This window comes from Pelodiscus sinensis, chromosome 13 (assembly GCF_049634645.1).
Source record: "Pelodiscus sinensis isolate JC-2024 chromosome 13, ASM4963464v1, whole genome shotgun sequence".
In the NCBI taxonomy this organism is placed as follows: domain Eukaryota; kingdom Metazoa; phylum Chordata; order Testudines; family Trionychidae; genus Pelodiscus; species Pelodiscus sinensis.
Window position 1 is genome coordinate 26,328,490 of NC_134723.1, and position 21,676 is coordinate 26,350,165.

At 41.6% G+C, this 21,676-nt stretch overlaps 1 protein-coding gene across 6 annotated transcripts in view; it reads right to left on the minus strand.

Moving 5' to 3' along the window:
* Positions 1-21,676, minus strand: part of ATRX (ATRX chromatin remodeler) — a 200,468-nt gene that overhangs the window by 66,616 nt on the left and 112,176 nt on the right. For all 6 annotated transcript variants that reach the window (XM_006136188.4, XM_006136189.4, XM_006136187.4 and 3 more), the window contains 8 exons: positions 14,749-14,928; positions 14,022-14,163; positions 13,659-13,768; positions 10,209-10,355; positions 9,818-9,995; positions 8,851-8,988; positions 7,954-8,129; positions 1,927-2,044 (listed from right to left, as the gene is read on the minus strand). In XM_006136188.4, coding sequence (XP_006136250.1) covers positions 1,927-2,044; positions 7,954-8,129; positions 8,851-8,988; positions 9,818-9,995; positions 10,209-10,355; positions 13,659-13,768; positions 14,022-14,163; positions 14,749-14,928 — 1,189 coding nt within the window. The remainder of the gene's footprint in view (positions 1-1,926; positions 2,045-7,953; positions 8,130-8,850; positions 8,989-9,817; positions 9,996-10,208; positions 10,356-13,658; positions 13,769-14,021; positions 14,164-14,748; positions 14,929-21,676) is intronic.

Sequence of the window (21,676 nt, forward strand, 5' to 3'; positions counted from 1 at the left end):
GACTTATTTTTAAGCTCACTACTAATTTTAAGAGGAGAGGCATCTGGAACGTTGCAGTAAAACAGAATACACATATATTTTCCTTCACTGAATTTATATAGGTGAGACACAATATAAAACAGACTAAGTTATAGGCTTGGTTTGTGATAAGCTCTACAAGACTACTAAAACAAGACTATTAAAAACTCCGGTCATCTGAAGAAGTGGGCTATGCCCACGAAAGCTCATGATACCATCTACATGTTTTATTAGTCTATAAAGTGCTACTGGGCCTTTTATTTTTTTTTTTTTTTTAATTAAAACACCGTGTGTGTTCTGCTTTCAAACACACTCATGTAGATTTTTTTTTAAATTAAGTTTTTACTGCTTATTCAAAAAAACTAAAAAAAGAGCTTTTGGGTTTTATACCTGCCATTTTTATAAATGAAATGACCAACACCGGTCCATGACGACTATTTAAATTAGCATTTAAACTGAAGAAAACAGCCCACAAAGTCTGAAAAAAACTCTAGCTAACACACCAAAATACTACACCCAACTATAATCGAAGCAAGTAAGACTAAACTGAGAATATCTTAGCCAAGTTCAACATCTGCTGTAAATTACAATTAGATACAAAATAAAATTACATTTATTTAATCCTTTTCTTAAATTAAACTTGGAAGGGTAAATGCAATAACAAAACATCATGGGCAGTCACCGCAGCAGTAATGTACAATCAATTTAAACCGTTCAACATTCTTTAGCCTATTTAATGTTAAAAAGATTAAATTAATACATTTGCATAATGGACTAAGTAGCAGTTCTCAGAAAAATGTACGCTAGATTATTCATTAGATAAAAATATGACTGCATCATAATCATCATGACTCCATATATTCTGCAACTACAGAATTTAACAAAAAGAATATTTCATTAACATGAAGTAGTGTTGCTACAGAGTTTAGGAGCTGTTGCTGTACAACTTCAGAGCTGCTGCGGTCGAATTTTGTCCAGCCGGGCCATGCAGAACACATAAGGCCTTGGCTATCTACTTCAATTCCCACTATTGATGGTAAATACAACACTATCACTTTAAAAGTGCTGCTGACATTCAGGTCTTGCAAGATGCTGAACTACAACTACCAAGAAAACCATCAATGTTTTAGAGTCAAATGCACAGCAGTTCATCTCTCTTGAACATGCTTTTGCTCAAGATGTAAGATTTTTCAATTCAATAAGTTTATGTATGGCCTCACATCTTCTAAAATACTAAGAAAGTTAAAAATTACAAGGGCAGACTGGTCCTAAGACATCAGTGAAATCTGATGACAAACTAAAGTTTTTTCACACCAGAGCAGTGGGATGTGGAATGAGACAGAAAAGACAACTGCGTATCATGTGTTCAAAACATGAAATAAACAAGTATTGCTCTGGGAACAAAGGTACAATGCAAGATTCTGAAATACACTTGTGTCACTGCACCTCAATTCTGAGTTTCTCTTGTGCCAACCTTTGTGGTAACTGCTACAATGTAGGGGACAAATTAGGTCTCAGATGAGATAAACTAATTTTCTCTAGAAACAAATTGAGGTTTCCAGATTTAAGGACTTATTTAATAATCCAAAGTCTCCTTGAAAGAATGTTTTTGCTTAAAGAGTACCAGCTATTAAATGACATAATGAATGAATTACTTAAAGTTATATTTTTGGGAAAGAAAAGAAAGGAAAGGAATAAAGAATCACAAACAAGAACTATAAGTATTCGTATTCTTCAATAAATATTTAGTTATATGTAACCCAGTCTTTAGCAAGTTCAAGTTTAAGTGCCAAAGTGAACTCCTATAGCAAACCAAAGGGACCACTTGTAGCGTGTTATGAATACATGGGAAAAAACCTGATTAAATGATGACTAATCACATTACCCAACAATATTTGAGTTACCTACCCGTCAAGTGATCCAGGTAGTACTGATAGAGTTTACACTGAATAGGTGTCATTCTAACTGCTAGAACATATTCATATTTTGGTGGCAGGAACTTTGTTAATGCTGTATAATCTTTCCTCTGTAATTTTACAAAAGGACGTTAGTCAAACAGATAAGCATGTATAAAGCAAGTGGATTATCAGTTTAAAAAATGTTTGTACTGTTACACCTTAAAAGACAAAATGTACCATCCCTAGGATGTTTTCCCACTATAAAGGAAAATATATAAATACAGACTGAAAGCCATCTAAACCAGCCCATCTGCACAAGACCATTTTATCTAGTATATCTGGTTACACACTATATTTTTCACTCGCACGCACACACGCACACAAAATTTAGGGTTCTGCTTGTCAAATGCAATTTCAACAGCTGTTTCCAGTGACTGCTTCTCTTCAGCATAGTTATCCTTGTTAAAATCTGGATAAATGAATCCCAAATCACAGTGTTTGTATTAAGGACACAGATTGTGACTCCAGAGGGAAGCAACTAATGAACGGAGGGGGGTTGTGTTATTCATGATTTTTTAATTGATTTTTGATTGTTGATGCTATTTCTAATCCTTTTCCTCATTCACTTTCCTTGAATTACTGCTTCTCTCTATCTGCCTCCTCAGAATGATGGATGTTGACAGTTTGGGTGCTGACCACTGACCAGGCATGGGACATCTAATAATGCTTAAGTGTTAAATTATTTGAGTATTAAGATTTTCATAGTTGCTCTCTTCCTTCTTTCTGATATCTTCATCTGCTTCCTCTTTTTTCATCTCTTTTGATTCTCTCAAATGGAAACAGTTCTAAGACATTTCTCTATGGACCAACACCTTACTATCCAGTTTTAGGAATCAGTAAAAGGCAAGCTGGTTTTTAAGTTTAAATTCAGATTATTTTTTAACTGAAGAACGGATATCCTACCCTATAATATAAATTACTTGTCCAGTAAGTCAGGAAAGAGAATTACTCACCTTGTGCAGTAACGGTGGTTCTTCGAGATGTGTGTCTCTGTGGGTGCTGGTGTGTCCTCACAATGGCGATCGGAGATTTTTCTAGCAGTGTCCACCATGCCGCACACACACTGTGACACCCCTTTGTGCTGTTAAGTGTTTGTTAGACACGTGCGCAGCCTCTCCGTTGTTTCTCTACCTGTGCTAGTACAGCATGGGGCTCCAAAGCAGGGGAAGGATAGAGCGTAGTGGAGCACCCACATCTCGAAGAACCACCATTACTGCACAATGTGAGTATCTCTCTCTTCTTCGAGTAGTAGTATCCCTGTGGGTGCTCCACTCTGAGTGACTATAAAACAGTAGTCAGATCTTGGAGGCTGGTTTGGAGCCCTGTTGTCATCACCAAGGATAATACAGCCATAGAGGATGCGATGGAGGATGCCAGAGTGTAATGTTGTGCGAACGTGTGCTCTGATGACCAAGTGGTTGCGTTGCAAATGTCCTGGAAAGGTACATTCTTGAGGAAGGCAGTTGTAGAAGACATGGCCCTGGTAGAACGGGCAGTGATTGTGCTAGGTGATTCTTTGTTATGGATGGTGTAACATATGTGGATGCATGAAGAGATCAACTTGAAGATCCTCTGAGAAGAGACAGCCTGTACTTTGGATCGTTCCCCGAAGCATAGGAAGAGTCTAGGAGATATTCACCAGGCTCTTGTATGATCAATGTACAACGCAAGAGCTCTACAGATGTCGAGGGTGTGCCATGCCATGTGTGATGGATTAGTGTGTGGCTTGGGGAAAAACGCAGGTCAGTGTAGCGGTTCATTGACGTGGAAGAAAGAGAATTTTTGGGAGGAATTTAGGATGAGGCCGAAGTGTCATTCTGTCTTCGCTGAAAATTGTAGTGGAGGGGAACGGAGGTCCACCATTAGGGCTGCAATTTCACCTACTCTCCTGCTGGAGGTTATTGCGATTAGAAAATTGACGTTCATAGATCAGTATGTCCAAGGGCAGGTCGCCAAGGGCTCAAGGGCAGCTTTGTCAGGCTCTTAAGTACATGCTTCAGGTCCCAGATAGGAAGTGGTGGGTGAACACATGGAAAGGTGTTTTGTAGACCAGTGAGGAATCTTTTGGTGACTGGGTTCAAGAGGAAAGAATCACCTTCAGTGGTGCAATGGGAGGCTGCAATAGCAGCTGCGTGAACCTTGATAGTACTTATACCTTAAGGAGTCGGGTCTGGCTCCAAGAGGTAGTCCAATAGGAGTGGGAGGGGGAGGGGCGGTTTCAAGGGGCATAGTGAGAGTAGAATAACGGTGTGTCCCATTTGATGGAGAAAGCATCCCCAAGGGAGTGCTTCCTTAAGACAGCTCTGGAGCAGTAAAGATGGCATTTGCAATTGTTCCTGGTCGCAAAGAGGTCTGTATCTGGCTGACCCCGTTGACGGAACACGTAATTGAGGGCTTGCGTGTCTACCTCCCATTCATGTTGGTCATAGAACTTGCAGCTGAGGGCATCTACTATAACATTTAGCACCCCTAAGAGGTAAGTGGCAATAGGGATAATCTGGTGCACAAGGCACCAGTCCCATAATTTGAGAGCTTCCAAACAAAGGGACGGGTATCATGCACTGCCTTGCCGATTGATATAATACATACAAGTGGTGTTGTCTGTCATAATGTTGATAGTCTTGCGTGCTATGTGATTTAAGAAATGCTGACATGGGTACTGCACCGCTCACAGTTCTAAAAGGTTGAAATGGAGCGTTTGCTCTGTAAAGGACCATTTGCCTTGGGCCGTGAGGGTTCCTAGATAGGCACCCCATCCCATGAGTGATGCATCGGTCATCATGGTAAGTATAGAGTTCAGTTGATGGAATGCTCCAGTTAAGATGTTGTGTGGATTTGTCCACTAGTGCAAGGAATTGAGGACCCGTGGCAGAATGATAACTGACTTAAAGAGCATGTCTCGGGACAGGGTGTAAAGTATGGCAAGCCACGAGTGAAGGCATCTCATGTGGAGCCTTGCCAGCTTGACGACGTAGGTTGTGGAGACCATATGGGTCCAAGATTTTTAGGCATTTGCTAACTGTTGTGGTAGGGGTCACCAATGCTAATGCTATGAGGTTGCATAGGGCATCGAATCTGTGCATGGGAAGAGTCGCTTTGGCTTTGACAGTATCAATATGTGCTCCTATAAACTCCTATGTCTGAGTGGGATCGAGTGTGGATTTCTCGTAGTTGATATGGAAGCCCAGGCAGAGCAGGAGGCTTGTGGTAGTCTTGATCGTGTCCCATGTCTCTTGAAAAGATGTGTCTTTTATAAGACAGCAGTCTAAGAATGGAAATATGACTTCCTGACAATGTAGGCATGCCACTACGACTGCTAGAGTTTTGGAAAACACTCTGGGAGCCACTGAAAGGCCAAAAGGGAGCACTCAGTATTGGTAATGGTGACGGTCAACCCATGAACTGCAGAAAATACCAGTGGGCAAGATGGATTGTTATGTGGAAATATGCATCTTGAAGGTCGAGAGCCGAAAGCCAATCCCCTTGATCCAATGCTGGAATTATTGTTGCTAGGATCACCATCTTGAAATGTTGGTAAGCGATGTGTTTGCTGAGCTTCCTTAGATCCAGAATGAGCCTCCATCCTCCATTCTTTTTCTGTGTTAGAAAATAAGTTGAGTAGAACCCTCAGCCATGGAACTCTGTTGGTACCAGTCCTATGGCACCTAATTGGAGGAGGTGAAGCACCTCTTCCTCAAGGAGAGTCTCATGAGAGGGGTCCCTGAAGAGAGATGGAATGGGAGGATGGATAGGACGACGAGAAATGGAAGTGATGGAGTAACCATGGTGGATGAGCTCTAGGACCCACTTGTCCGATGTTATTTGAGCCCACTGTTGAAAAAAGGGGCAGGGCCAGTGTTTGAATTGTGGATAATTGGGTGATTGTGTGACCACAAGGAAAGTATCTTTTTGGCTCCTGACCAAACCTTCAGATTTGCTGTTTGGATGCGGAAGGTTGGGCTGCTGCTGTTTGATGTTGTTGCTGGCATTAAGGCCTATGTCATTGGGGCCGTCATTTCTGTTGGAAGTCATACCTCGGTTGCTGTCTGTATTGCTCCTTGGGTCTCTGGTAGTTGGTTATCTGGCGCTCTTAAATGGGGGCTTGTATACCCCCAGGGTCCTTAGGGTGGTACGGGAGTCCTTCATCGAATGAAGTACTTAATCGGTTTTTGCAGCAAAGTGATTAGTTTTATCCAAGGGTAGGTCTTCGACTTTCTGCTGCAAATCTCTCAGAACCCAATGCTTGGAGACAGGATATTCTCCAGACCACAATAGCTAAGGTTGTGACGCATGCAGCTGTGTCTGCTACATCCATTGCGGACTGTAGTGTGGTGCAAGAAATTGTATGGCCCTCCTGCATAATGATGAAGAGGATAGGCCTCTTGTATTCACATAAGTAAATGTATAAGCTCTTGAAGCTTAAAGTAATTAGTATAATTCACTGCTCTAAGGAGCAGGGTGGCCGAGGAGTATGCTTTACGACCCATAATGTTATTTTTTTTGTGGCCCTTGTCCTTTGGTGTTGATCTAATATTGGGTTGTCTGGCTCTGTCTAACAGAATAGAGACTACCAGGTTGGTGGAGGGTGAATGGTATTTTCAGTCCACTCTTTTTTTGGTTGAAGTTGTGGATGCTGGGGTCTGCCAAATGTTGTCTGCTGGGTCCATAATAGCCTCGTCCATAGGGAGGGAGATCCTGGAGAAGGTAGGAGGTTGCAAGATTTGCACGAGGTGATGCTGTTTTTCCTAAACTTCCTGTAAATCTTGCTCTTGTGTTAATGCTACCCTTTTAAAAAGTTCTTGGAACCTTCGAGTCGTTGGTGGCATGGTGGTAGATATAAGCACCTCATCTGGTGAGGATGAAGAATTATAAACAGGGGACCTGTCTTCACCCTTGGACAAAGAGTCCTCCATCTCAGTCTGGATTGGAGAATTAGGCGCTGTTATAGATGTCATGGATTGGGGAGAACGAGGTGGTTCGCTGGATGCTGTAGAAGGTGCAGTATAATGGCTCTTCCTATGAAGACGTGACTCCCATGATTGCCACTGCCCTGGGTAAGGGGGTGGCGGATATGTGAAATGATGCGCACACCAGGGTGGTAGATATGCGTATGTAATAAGCCCAGTGTCCTAGGATGGAGCTCTCTGTGTTGAGCTGGAATGTTGGGAAGAAAAACAGCTGCGTGGCTCCATGACAGCTTCGCTTGGGGAGTGAGACAAGATCAGTGATCTGCGTGAATGCACTGATTTTGTGGAGGAACCTGGAGATAACAGTGCCAGTGAAGGACGGCTCCTGTTAGGAGACTCATGTCGTAGATGTTCCTGGGATGGTATTGGGGTACGTGTGTTACTCAGTGTTGTTGGTGGTTGTTATAGGGTTGGGTAGAAGGGTCTTAGAACTTGGAAATGTGAGAAAACTGAAGAGAAATAATTAGGTTTTTTGTTGTTTTTCTACAGAAACAGCAGAAAGGAGAGAAGCTCTGTCTGCTGCCAAGGATGGTAGAGAAGGAACTGAGGGGCTGCGCTGCGCACACACCTAGCAGACACTAACGGCATGAGAGGGTGCCACAGCGCGGGCACAGCATGGTGGACAAAGCTAGAAAAATCTCCGGTCACTGGCACAAGGACTCACCAGCACCCAGAGTGGAGCATGCACGGGGACACTACATGAAGAAGAAATAGCTAATTGTCCAAGTTTCACATTTCCTGCCTAAGATACATTGACAGTGCTTGTAAAGATTGTGAAGTATTACAATATTTTCTATTTATATGGGATTTCTGAATTATTCACAATTTAAACTAATTATGAAAACTATACATTGAGCAAAATGATAACGAGATTACAGGACTAAGTATGTAGCAAGAGTAGATACAAATTTAGCGGTCCCAGACCTTAACATTTTTTTTAATTCAAAGGCAAGTATTTTACTATAATATTAAGTTACTTAAGTTAACATGGTGATAAAGTATTTACGTACCTGAACACATCCAGCTAACATCTCATACAGTATGTGAGCACGCTTCTTCATTACTCTAACATCTACCATAGTAGAGTCTGCGCACTGTCCATTCTGGATGGGATTTATAAACCGATTTCTGAATTCCTTAATTGATCCAAGCAAATTTTCCTTGATAAAATTAACCATGCAGTGATCTGAAAGAGAAAAAAAATCAACTCCAATTCTTTAAAATTAAAATTATATTCTTCAATAGTTTTTATTATAGTTGAAAACAAAATTATGGCAGTCAGTAGAGGCACGTATTTAGGGATGTTAGCGAGTTCTCAACTGGCTGCCACATACAGGGGCTGCTGCATTCAGTGCAAGTCAGAACCAAGGAGTCCTGGCTCTTGCTGGTCCAGGACGCTGCACCTCTGCATTTTTAATGTAGGAAGAGCCCAGCAGCACTTACTGTATTTAAAATTTAACATCACAGCACAGGTGGCTCCTGGAGCCAGAACAAGCTAGGACTGCTCAGTCTCAGCTCAAGCTGGCTCCTGGAGCAACCCCCGCTTCAAATCTGCAGAGCGGTCCTTATTGACTAATGGTGTAATCGATACAAACTGTATCAACTACAGGATTAGCCAGATAACCTCAATTTAACATCCTTACATTCATTACCAGATGAGTTCATTCTAAATTAACTAGACTTCTAAGAGTAACTTTGTATCAGAATTCTAGAGGAGTTTACGTAGCTAAAACATCTCTCATATGTTTATCCAAAAGGCAAACTAAAAAGTAATGAAAAGGTATTATATTCGCTATAAAGTGTGATCTCGTAACAACAGAACACATTTTCTCCTACATTAAAACTAAATATATTGTAATATTACTATGACACTGTTTTCTGCACTGACAATAGACACATTTACTTACATTCTATAAGATTATTCTGCAGCGGTGTTCCTGTAAGAATTATCCTCCTCCTGGATCGGATAGAATTCATAGCCTTAGAAACAGCAGAAGCTTCATTTTTTAATATGTGCCCTTCATCACATACAACGAAGTCGGGGCCTAGAAGAAAATCAAGATGTCTAATGCAATTAATTTTGTCATGGGTAATCTCTAGGAAGATGGCTATCTACAAGAATCTGACTTTGCTCTAGTAACAGGCAATTACATGCTATTTTAAAATAAAGTTCTCTAGATTCAAGGGCATTAAATCCCATATTTTTTACTTGCAAATGAATTCATAATAGTTGATTTTCCAAGAAACAGTGTAGTGATGAAGAGGATTAAGCAAAAAGTTTTACAGTATATTCCTATTAAAAAAGTTTCAACATACATTAGAGACACAAGATGGATGAGATAATGTGTTTTATTGAACCTGAGGAAGAGCCTGTGTAGTTCAAAAGCTTGTCTCTCTCTCCAACAGAAGTTGGTCCAATAAAAGGTATTACCTCACCCACTTTGTTTCTTTAATATCCTAGGATTGACATGGCTAAAACAACACTGTAAAACACATTAGTGATGCACGTTTTTCTTGTGAAATGTCATAAGCACACATTTTAAGAGTCAGATTACACTGCCATCTATTGGTAACTTATAAGAGAACCAAAGTCCAACAGCAGTTGGACATATGAAAAACATTTTCCACTTGCAAGAGTTCTAAATTCAGTCCATCTCCTTAAATGGACAGTTTAATTTCTACTCTGACTCCTTACATTAACAATGAACAACACTGTGGTGCCTTAAAAACTAACAAAAATATGTGTAGCATCATGAGCTTTCATGGGCACAACCCACTTCTGCAGATGAGATGATCTTAAGTGGGGGAGAAAAAGGGGGACCCTAAGAATAAGAAAGGAGAGAAGAAAGAAAAAATGTTACCTGTCACACTTACCTGGATCAACCAGAGCCTTGTTAAATATTTCCTTAAGTTTTCTACTTTTCACATTCCTGCCTTGTGCAAGATTACGGTACATCTCATAGCCTATGATCATAACTCCTCCATCTTCCTGCCATCGCTGCAGCATATAGGATCTTTCTTGAGGGCGTTTTACAGTTGCTAGTTCAGAGACCTTTCAAGAGAGAAAACTGGATGTTGGACTCTGCTTTTAACCAAGACAAAACAGAAGCCTTGCAGAATACCACTTAACTTTTACATACCTAGATCATCCCTACAATATTAATACAATATCTATGGTGTACTTTGAATGGGTAAGTTTATTACAATTACTCAAACTGTTCAGCTACATAAAGGACAAAAAAAGAAGTCTTAAAAAATGAAATACCTCTAGTTTCTCATCATCTTCTAAACCTTCTTGCCATTTTTCAAACTCATTCAGCCAGTTCAAGGCAGTGTTCAGTGGACACACCACCAGAGCGGTGCTAAAATCCAATTTATCACACAACAGAACTGTATGGAGAAAACTCACCACCTGTAAGAGGAACCAAGCAAACTACTAATTAGCATGAGAATAGTTAAGTGGAAAAAATGTTTCACATTCACATCCAACTTTCCTTTCCTCTAAATAATGCATAAAGTGCATAAACACTATTCTTCCTACCCAAACAGTCTCTCTCTTTTTGGGGGAGTATTAGCTAAACAACTCACTTTTCTACTTTAAACAATCTCCTTCAGTCCTCTCATTTTCAAGTCTAACTATCTCTGGAATTGGGTGCATCTCAAATTTCCTTTGCTGGTTAACTTACAACATACCATTTATTATTCTGTGCATGAAATAGGTCCTCAAAACTTCTTCATTTATTCACTGCTTCCTAATTTTTGATATCTCCAACTAGTTGAGCCATTTCTCAAACATAAAAATCCTTTCACAATTTCATTAATTATTTTTGTAATGTTTTCAAGATTCTATTAGGTCATGTTCAAGGTTCCTTGCTTCCTCAATGAGAATAAACCAAATTCCTTATGAAGAAAGATTAGAGTTTCTTGAAACTTGGCACCAAACTTGCATTACATACTGTCCAATTTAACAATTTCTTCAATATGGTGACCACTTCTAAACACCATATAACAGTTCATTACACATTTCAGGACTGTGCTTCAAATATACAACATTCAATGGACACTGGGCAGCCCTTGGACTACGTTATGTGTCATCAATAAGGGGAGAACTAGCAGATTTGTTCTTTGCTATTAACATCTTATGCTAAAAATATTCAATCAGGAAAGGAAAGAGTGCCTAAAAACATTGGTCATTGAAGCCATCAGGTGACTTTGAGTACTCATTTTCTTCTCTGCTCTTTACCTGACTTTCATCTCCTTGTTAAACTATTGCAAGTCATTGTATAAAATCTCTTAAGATCTGCCTAAATCTGTTTCTTACAATTGGAGCACAAAATAAACATCTAAAAGTTAGAGAGAAGTACTGAAAAATAATTGAAAAAATGGGGGGGAAATCAATTTCATTAGGATTATTAAGAATGCCCATAAAGACACAATGCATGTTTGTTACTGGCCTTCTTTTCAATTATAAGAAAATTACGTACATTAACTCCTTAATCATGTGAACAGTTATACGTGACAGAGAAAACGAAGTTTTCTGCTGTGAAAATATTTTGTAATGATATATAATTGTCAACTGAAAGAAGAGAGTTATCAGATATCCAACAGCACATTTGTCATATTAATACACTCCAATATTTTGCAATGTCTAGTATTAGGTACTAAAGCTTTGCTTAAAAGTTAGATTATGCCTAATTCAGAATTGGGTGCTTTCAGAAATATTAAAGTCGATTTCAGGAATTGCTATGGTTCCACATAAATCTTATGTCTTAAAACTGACAAAATAATCACGTGCACATATCCATAAATGCTGATACTCTTAGAAGCATTGTATTTTCCAAAAGGCTGCTCCTTCTAAAGACAAGTCTCTTCAAATTGGATACAAGACTATTATTTTAATATATTAAACCCTATACTGCATTCGAGTTGCCCAACTTTAATACAACTTCCCCTTCAGAAAATAAGGACTAAATCGCTACAGAATTCTGCTATAGTAACATCGCAAATGAAATCACTGACTGAACAGACAGGTATCTCAGACATATCCAGGGGATAAGCCAAGAGCCACTGAGGAAAGGAACCAATTTAAATAGCGCACACATTGAAGAAGGAATGTATCAGAGAGCACAGCCTACTTGAAAAGTAAGAGTAATATTAAATACATTCAGAATATGGGTTTTAAATCCATCACAATGCCTGGGTCTGTAAGTTTCCAAGGTGTGCCCCTCAACTTAGGTTCAAGTTGTCTACAGTGACCCTGGTGAGAACGGTGTTGGGGTTGGTCCACCACTGCAGCATGGTGACAAGTGCAGAGGGAACGGGGACAACACTGTCCAGGTAATCTGTGGCCGAGATGTAAATTGTGGACAATCACTGTTGAAGGGGCTTCATATGGAATCTTGCAAAGCCTATAACATATGTACATGCTGCCATTTGGCCCAGAAGACAGACATGTGCATGCCGTAACAAGGGGGAACTTGAGGGGGTCTGGAATTAAGTTTATCATCTGCAATCTTTCATGGTGGACAGATGCCCTTGTGTGGATGGAGTCAAGAACTGCTTTGATGAACTCTATCCTTTGGATGGTAACTAATGTCAATTTCTCTTTGTTTATCATCAGGCTGAGATGCGTGTCCATTTCCAGCTGCATCACTATGGCATTCTAAACTGGAGACCTGAAGATACAAGACATCTTGTGCTGCCTGCAGGGCCTCTGGGGTTGACAGCATTTCTAAGTGCCAGATCCCTATGCTGCCATCCAGAGTGGCTGATGCATACCTGGCAGGGCTGTCCTGCTCACCAGACACTGAACCCCTAACTCCCACTTGGAGGGGGAAGAGCTACTCTTCTTGGGTCCAGGCTCATCTCCAGCCCAAACCTTGCACTGGCAAGAGAAGGGAATGTCCTCTGCTGGGCTGCTTCTTCTTAGGAGCCAGTGTTAGAGTTGCGAGGGTGGCTTCGCCAAAAGGTCTATGCAGAGAACCCAGCCAGACGTGGTGGTGCTGTGTGCCTAACCCAATCAGTATTGGTTTGGTTCCAGGGTCTGCGCCAACTTCATCAGCAAAGCTTTAAGCCTGATATCCTACTCTTTTTTGGTGCATGGCTTAAAGCTTTTGCAAACATGACACCTGTCACTAATATAGACCTCGAACAGCCAAGGCAGCTGGTAGGAGGAGCACTGACCAAGATAGGCTTTCTGCACACTAAACTTTAATTTAAACACCAAGAGAAAGAAAACTACTAAAACAACTATATACAGAAAAAATGTGTACGAACAAGGAAAGGCAAAGACTCTGCTAGAGTAAAGGAGCATTCTGAATACGGCACTGGTGATTAGAAGGAACCATGGGTGAGGGAAGCCTCTTATATTGTGCCAGAGCCAGTCCCCTATGGATACCAGTAAGGGAAAAACTTCTGGCACTGGTTCCTGTGGTAAGCACACACCCTAACATGAAATGGACATGAGTAAGCACTTCAGCAACATATTTTATACATGACAAATACATATTCACTCAAAATCTTTCAGAAAAGAGAATCAATCTCTACCAACATGCACTCCCTCTTTCTAGCAACCTCATCAGACCACTGGCCAGGAGAAGGGGTGGGTCTTGTACCATGCCCTGAAAGCCATTAAACTTGGCTTCTGGTTGGACCAGCTGAGATCATGCATTCCAGTGTACAAGACATGCTTCTCCAAAAGTCCTTTGCCACTTACCTGCAAAGTTTTCCCCAGACCCATGCAGTGGGCAAGAATGCATCCAGAACCTGCAGACTTCTTTGTTTTTTTCACAGATTCACAACAGCAATCCCACATGAACTGAACACCTAGAGAGAATTTTTAACAGCTCCTTTAAAAATACTAAACATTTTAAATTTACTAAAGGACTTGTCTGAAAAAAATATTCTATATAAAAATTAGTAATAAGATTAAGGCATTTCCAACACAATAAAATAAAAACCCAAGTTAGCAGAATTTCCTTTCCCAAGTAATTGTACATAAGACACCAAATCAACATATAATCCCTGCCAGTACAAGAAAAAAAAAAGTTCAGTTAACATAATTCTCTTATTTTCTTACCATCTACTTGATGTGGTTTCAGTTTGGTAACTATGTTTCTGTGAACCTGTACCATAGGTTCTTTGGTTTCTTCATCTTCATCTAAAACCAGTTTAGTTGTGATAGGACACTTTAGAGGCGAAGCATCTTCTATTTCTATCACCTGGAAACAAACAACATAATGCATCCTAGGAATGCTTTGCAAATGACTAACTCGGGCCCTTTTGAAACACACACTTCAATGAAATAGCAATGCTCCTATTTGCTCAATTCAGAAGGAAATATTTTAAGCTCTACTACCCCTCAGATCTCAGTTCAAGATTTATCTCCATAAAAAAATCATTTGAGCCACTAAACAATAGTTCCATAGTTACTGATCTCTAACCTTAAACAGAAGAGCCTTATTATGCAGCAAATTATTAGTTTAAGTGTAATTGGATGATTCATGGTTTGACTGTCCCTTTTAGGGCTATCAGATAGTACATATATTTTGTGAATGTGGCCCACATAACAGAAAGAGCTGCATACTTGGTAAATAGGTTGAGAACCACTATTTTAAGATGCCTGACTACTAATCCTTACTAGTTTTAAGGGAACAGTCATCCTATTACACATGGTTACAAAATCTATACCTTTTAAACATTACAAATTCCTTACCGTCAGCTAAATTGATTATGTCTTTCCACACTATCAGCAATTAAACTTTCAAACAGTATCTCATACAAGGCTAAAAATAAATGAGACGTACCTCTCTTAATTTTTCTCTCTCTCTTTCTCTTTCTGCAATACGTTTTCTTCTCTCTTCCTCCTCCTTCAATGCATTCTGCGTTTCTGTTCTAAGCTTATCATCTTTAAGAATCTTTCGTATTTTCTTCCGGCCTTTTCCAGGAGATTTTGAATCATTGTCATCTTCATCCTCAGAATTACTCTATTGCAATTCAAAATAATTAATCATTAGTATAAAATCTGAAATACAAGGACTAGTATAATCTTGATTTATGAACAAGTGATCAAACTTTCTGACACACAGTTCTTACCTAAACAGAAAAAAGAGTTTTCAAACTCAGTTATCAAGCAACACCTTGCGTTGACAGTTTAACACATTTGTAAAACATAGCTTACATGATTTTAAACAATGTTAAGGAGTGTTTTCAAATGACATTGCTAACAATTAAAAAAGAACTTGCTTTCTCTTCAACTACACATATCCATGCTTCTGCAACCAGCAATTTCAGTTGTGGTAACAAAAGGGAAACTTATAATACTTTCCTCCTCGTTATTTCTTTCATTACTGCTACACAATGTAGTACAGCCAGGGAAATCCTACAAGACCTGGGTTAACTCCTCTTCACTCCAGCTATTGCCACTGGTCAGGTGTATAATGACACTTCCAAGTTTGGATAAGAAATTCCACTGTACCTAAAAGCCATAGTTGTGTGCCTTCACTGAATTCCAAACTGCACCTGGTTTTAGTTTCTATGAATGGAATTTTATCTAGCCTACTCAAAGTGTTTTGTCATTTAAGAAGAGAGAGTTACTCACCTAACGGAGGTTCTTCGAAATGTGTGCCCCCATGGGTGCTCCACTCTTGGTGCTGGTGCGTCCTCACGCCAGCGACTGGAAATTTTTCTAACAGTGTCCCGCTGCACCGTGCGCAGACCCTGGCACCTCCTCATGCCATTGGTGTCCATTAGCCATGTGCACAGTGTGGCTCCTTCGGTTCCTTCTCTAGCCTTGCTAGTAGAGCATGGGGCTCCAAAGCAGGGGAAGGGGGAAGGATAGTGGAGCACCTACGGGGACAAGCATCTCGAAGAACCACCATTGCACAAGATGAGTAACTCTTTCTTCTTCGTGGATTGATATCTCCATGGTTGCTGCACTCTGGGTGACTATAAAGCAGTGGTTGAATCATGGAGGTGGGCTTGGAGCCCTGCCATTGATGATAGCACTGCATGTCCAACAGCCATAGATGAAGCAATGGACAATTCAAGTGCGTAATGCTTTGCAATTGTGTGGTCTGATTACCAAGTGGCTGCTTTGCAAATGTCCTGGAGAAAAGCGGTTGTAGAGGCCAGGGCCCTAGTCAAGTTGGCAGTGATGGTGTCTGGTGGTTCTTTGTTGTGGACGATGTAGCATGTGTGGATGCATGATGAAATCCACTTTGAAATCCTCTGAGAAGAGACAGCTTGGCCCTTGGAACGCTCAGCAAAGAATAAGAACAGTCTAGGGATATCTCCACAATTTTGTTCGATGTAGAACATGACCGTTCTGCAGATGTCGAGGGTATGCCTTGCAGCTTCGGATCGATCAGTGTGCGGCTTGGGGAAGAAAGCAGGTAACTTTGTGAGTTTGTTAATGTGGAAGGGAGAAGGGACCTTCGGGAGGAATTTAGGGTGGGGCCAAAGCGTCACACTGTCCTTACTGAAAATTGTAGGGGCGGGGGAGGGTCCATCCATTAGAGGAGTGAGCTCTCCCACCTTCCTGCTGGAGGTTATGGCGTCTTGAAAGGCAATCTTCATGGATAGCGTAGCCACGAGCAGGTTGCTAGAGGCTCAAAGGGCAGCCTTGTCAAGCTCTTCAGGACATGATGAAGATTCTAGATAGGGACTGGTGGGCAAACCGATGGGAAAGTGTTCTATAGGCTCATTGGTAGTATGATGAAAGGTCGCTACAACTGCTTCATGTACCGTAACCTTACTAAAAGAGAGGCTAGACTCCCTTAGATGCAAAATTAGGGGAACGGGGGTGATTTCAGGAAGCATGTGGTGGCTACGTATGAGCCACTTGGAGAATCTAGTCCATTTGTAAACTTAAGTTTTTCTGGTGGACTCTCTCCTACTGTTGATATTTGTTTCACTCATTCTGAACAGGTGTTCTTAGCATTTTGGAACCACGAAGGAGCCATGCGTGGAGGTAGATTTTGTGCAGTTCGGGACAGAGAATTCTGTCATGATGTTGAGTAAGAAGACTGCATTGCGGGAGCAAAAGTGTATGAATCCGTTATTGTCATTCTGCACTGGTAAGGGAACCATGTTTGTCTCAACTAAGCTGATGCGCTGAGAATCACATGGGCTTGTTCTGCTCTGATTTTGGCAATGATCTTGTAGAGCAAGGGGAGGAGTGGGAATGCGTAGAGTAAAGGCGCATCCCATTTGATGGAGAAAGCGTCTTCCAGGGAATCCTTTTATAGGGCTGCTCTGGAGCAAAAGAGATGGCATTTGCGGTTGGCTCTGGTTGTGAAGAGGTCTGTCTCTGGCTGCCACCATTGGCAGAAAAAGTGACTGAGGGCTTGTGTGTTTATCTCCCATTCGTGATGGTCATAGAACTTGTGGCTGAGCGCGTCCACTGTGATGTTTAGTATTCCTGGGAGGTAAGTGGAAATGGAGGTTATTTGGAGGTTGTTGAACTGTAGATGATTGGTTGACGGTCTGACCACAGAGAGAATGTCTTTCCGGCTCTCAACCAAACCTTCAGATCTGCTGTTTTGATGCAGAAGGTTAGGATGTTGAGGATTGATGCTCTTATTGATGTTGGGGTCCACATCGTTGGGGCATGTGTTCCTGACTTAAACACTTCATCTGTTTTTGCAGCAAACAGGCTGGTCTTGTTGAAGGGGGGGATCCCTGACTTTTTGCTGCAGATCCCTCGGTACTCATGATGCTTGAAGCCACAATATCCTGTGCATCACAATAGCAGAGGCTGTAACGCGGGTAGCAGTGTGGGCGATGTCCATTGTGGACTGTAATGCCATACAGGAGATCGTGTAGCCTTCCTGCATGACACTGAGAAGGACTGGCTTCTTATATTCAGGTGGAAATTGTACGAGCTCCTGCAACTTGGAATAATTGGAGTAATCGTAGTCTGCCAGCCTCGCAGTATAATTTGCTGCCTTAAAGATCAAGATGATCTTTGTCCTGTGGCAAAGACCTCATATTAGGCAGTCTCATATTGTGTCTGACCAAGTCAACCACTAGGGAATTTGGGGGAGGATGAGTAAAGAAGTCGTCCATGCCTTTTAATATAATAAAATACTTGTGGGTCAGCCCTCTTTTTAATGGGAGTTATAGGCGCCAGAGTTTGCTAGATGTTTTCGGCAGGGTCCATAATGGCCTTATTCCTGGGGAGGACAATCCTGGAAGACATGGGGAGCTGTAAGGTTCACAAGAGGCATTATTGTTTCTCCTGGAGCTCCTGCAGGTCCCGTTCCTGCGTTACGGCAATCCTTTAAAAAAGTTCTTGAAACTTTTTAGAATTGTCGGGTGGACACAGAGTGCTAGAGATAGCCACCTCATTCGATGAAGAAGAAGAATTGTGCAGGGGGGACCTGTCCTCCCCTTCAGAGAGGGAGTCCTCAACATCAGTTTGGATAGGCTATGGGGAATTCAGTGTTACAGCGGCTGGTGAGGGTTGGGGAGAGTGGGGTGGTTCTCTGGACACTGTTGAGGGAACCATGTGGTGGCTCTTCCAATACGATTGAGAGTCCCATGGGTGCCGTTGCCTGGGATAAGGGGGAGGCGGGTAGGGGTAGTGTTGTGCATACCACACTGGTGGTGGAGGTGGCTAGGGATATGTGGCAGGACCAGACTCTCAAGGTGGACATCTCTGAATAGGGCCGGAGTGCTGGGATGAGAAGTGTCTGTGTGGTGTAAGGATGTTAAATATCGGTTAATTTACTAGTCGAGTAACTACTCAACTAGTCACTTCTGCATTCCTCCTTCAAAGTTGGAACTCCGCATGGAGCCCAGAGTCAGTGGGACTTCCTGCTGGCCCTGGGCTACATGCGACATGCCAGCTTTGAAATGTATGAGTGTCCCTAGTGGGGGGCTCTTGTGCATTACAAAGCGTAAGTGCCCGGATGGAGCCTGGGGTCAGCAGGGGACTCCAAGTCTCCAGCTGACTCCGTGCTCCATGCGACGCCACTGCTTTTAAGTGCTACGTGGAGCCGGGGTCAGCTTGGGACTCCACAGCTGATTCCAGGCTCCGGTGGGAACCTGGGATCTGGGGACTCCCCAGCTGACACTGGGCTCCGCGGAAATGCCACACAGAGCCTGGGGTCAGATGGGGAGTCCCCAGCTGAGCTTGGGCCCCATGCGGTGCTGCCACTTTGAAGCGGCGTTTCAAAGGGGCAGCGCCACACAGAGCTAGGGATCAGCGGTACAGCACTGCCCTTTTGAAATGCTGCAAAGTGGCAGAGCCGCATGGAACCCTTACAATGCTCTGATAGAGGCAGTGGGGGGGGGGGGGAATGACTAGTCGATTCAACTATCTGATAAGCATTTGCTTATCGGATAGTCGACTAGTCATTAAACATCCTTAGTGTGGTCCAGTGCCAGCTTCACTAGGGGAGATTGGTGTAAACGGTGATCTATGAGAGTGCACGGAGTGTATCAAGGAGCATAGAGATGGAGGTGCTGAAGAAGGATGGCTAGTCAGAGGAGACTGGTGAGACTCTTGCGTCGGTTCCAAGCTTTGATGCGTAGTGGTCGATGCCACTGGCACTGTCGATAATAGGTGCTTTAGAAAAGAGATCTCAGGGCAAGGTCTCTCGGGTGCCATGTGCGGTGCCTGCTTTGGTGCTGGTCTGTGCCTCTGAAGCGTGACTGGTCTGGCCAGTATGGTCGGTGCCAACTGCTTTTGTTTGGGCTTTGAGTGCACCCTCTGCAAGAATGCACCAGCACCCACAATGGAGCACCCACGGGGACATGACTCAAAAAAGAAAAAATAGTTACATAACACAGTTCTGGTTTTGCTTGTTTTATGTATGGTATTTGTTTATACTGTTCATATATTTTCCTATTTGGTCTGTTCAATGGCTTAAAAGAATATAAATCAAATTCTGAAGAGAAATTAAATATCTCTTAAATCAAATAATTTAAAAATAGAGGTGTTCCTGATGATAAAGTCAGTCTGATATCTGAGACCCACGCCCTTCCTTCACAGAAGTAAGTAGCTATTTCTAAGAATCAACGATTAGAAAGCCTAAAGATTATGACAGAAAAAAATGTCTTCTACTATACAATCAGGAGATTTAAAATCTGAATATTCTGTTAAAAGTTAGAAGTGGAGAAAAGGATTATTTTCAAACATACAGAATGGGAAGTGATAGTCTAAGAAGGAGTACTGCTGAAAGGGACTTAAAGGTCATAGTGTTAAACAAATTAAACATGAGTCAACAGTGTGACACTTGCAAACATGATTCTAGGATGCATTAACAGGAATATTGTGAGCAAGACACAAGAAGTCATTCTTCCGCTCTTCTTTACCCTGATTAGGCCTCAGTCGGAGTAATGTGTCCTGTTCTGGGCACCACTTTTCAAGAAAGATGTGGAGAAATTGGAGAAGGTCCAGAGAAGAACAACAAAAATGATAAAAGATCTAGAAGAAGTGACCTACGAAGGAAGACTGAAAGAATTGGGCTTATTTAGTATAGAAGAGAGAAGACTGAGAGGGAACATGACAGCAGTTTTAAAGTATCTAAAAGGGTGTTACATGGAGGAAGGAGAAAAACTGTTCTCCCTTGGCCTCTGAAGATAGGACAAGAAGCAATGGGCTTAAACTGCAGCAAGGGAGATTTAGGTTGGACATTAGGAAAAACTTCCTGTCAGGGCAGTTAAGAACTGGAATAATTTGCCTAGGAGGGATTGTGGAATCTCCAACACTGGAGATATTTAAGAGCAGGTTAGACAGATACTTGTGAGGGATGATCTAGACAGTGCTTGGTCCTCTCTCGTGAGAGCAGGGGACTGGACTCAATGACCTCTCAAGATCCCTTCCAGTTCTATGATTCTGATTCAAAGTGATCTCTATAGACCAGCAAGTTGGGGATCTGCAAGTGAAATTAAATATTGGGAAGAATTTTCACTCTTTCACTGCAAATTGCACTGTTCATTGTAAGAAAATAAAATTTCTTTGAACTCTAAATGTGAGTCCTTGGAAAATACTCTGAAAAACAGAAGATTCAGGGGGTAGCTGAGTTAGCCTGTTCAGGATAAACTTTCAGGATAAAAAACAACAAATAGTCTTTAAAGTGCTACCAGACTAACAAAACATGTAGGCTGCATCTAGACTGGCAAGATTCTCAGATGCAGCTCTCTACACTGGCCGCTTGAATTTGCGCAAGAGCACTGACTTTGTAATGTACAAAATCAGTGCTTCTTGTGCAAATACTTTCATGCTCCCGCTCAGGGATAAGCCCTCTTGCGCAAGGATACCTGCGCAAGAGGGCCAGTGTAGACAGGCACCTTAATTTTTTGTGCAAGAAAGCCCGATGGCTAAAATGGCCATCGGAGCTTTCTTGCGCAAAAGCGCGTCTAGATTGGCACGGATGCTTTTGCATGTATGAATTTGAAGACTGGGCTTTATGGATTAGTTTGTAGTTATAAAAATGCCATCAGCAAATAGGAGCATTTAGACCAAACTTTTTCCACTGTGATAATTTAGATTTGAACTGAAGTCTCAAAGCAGAGCAAAGTTCAAACAAAGATTCTGGAAAGACTCCAGAAGCTGAGGTATATACTCATCTGTGTTTGAAGTTTAATCTTGTTTGGCGACTTATTCACCTACTTTTAAATTTAAAAAATGTAATTGTAGTAAAGAGAATATTTGAGTTAAACATTGTAAATGTTGCAAGACATACAATAAATGATGATTCCTTATCTGCGTGGGAAAGCAAAATC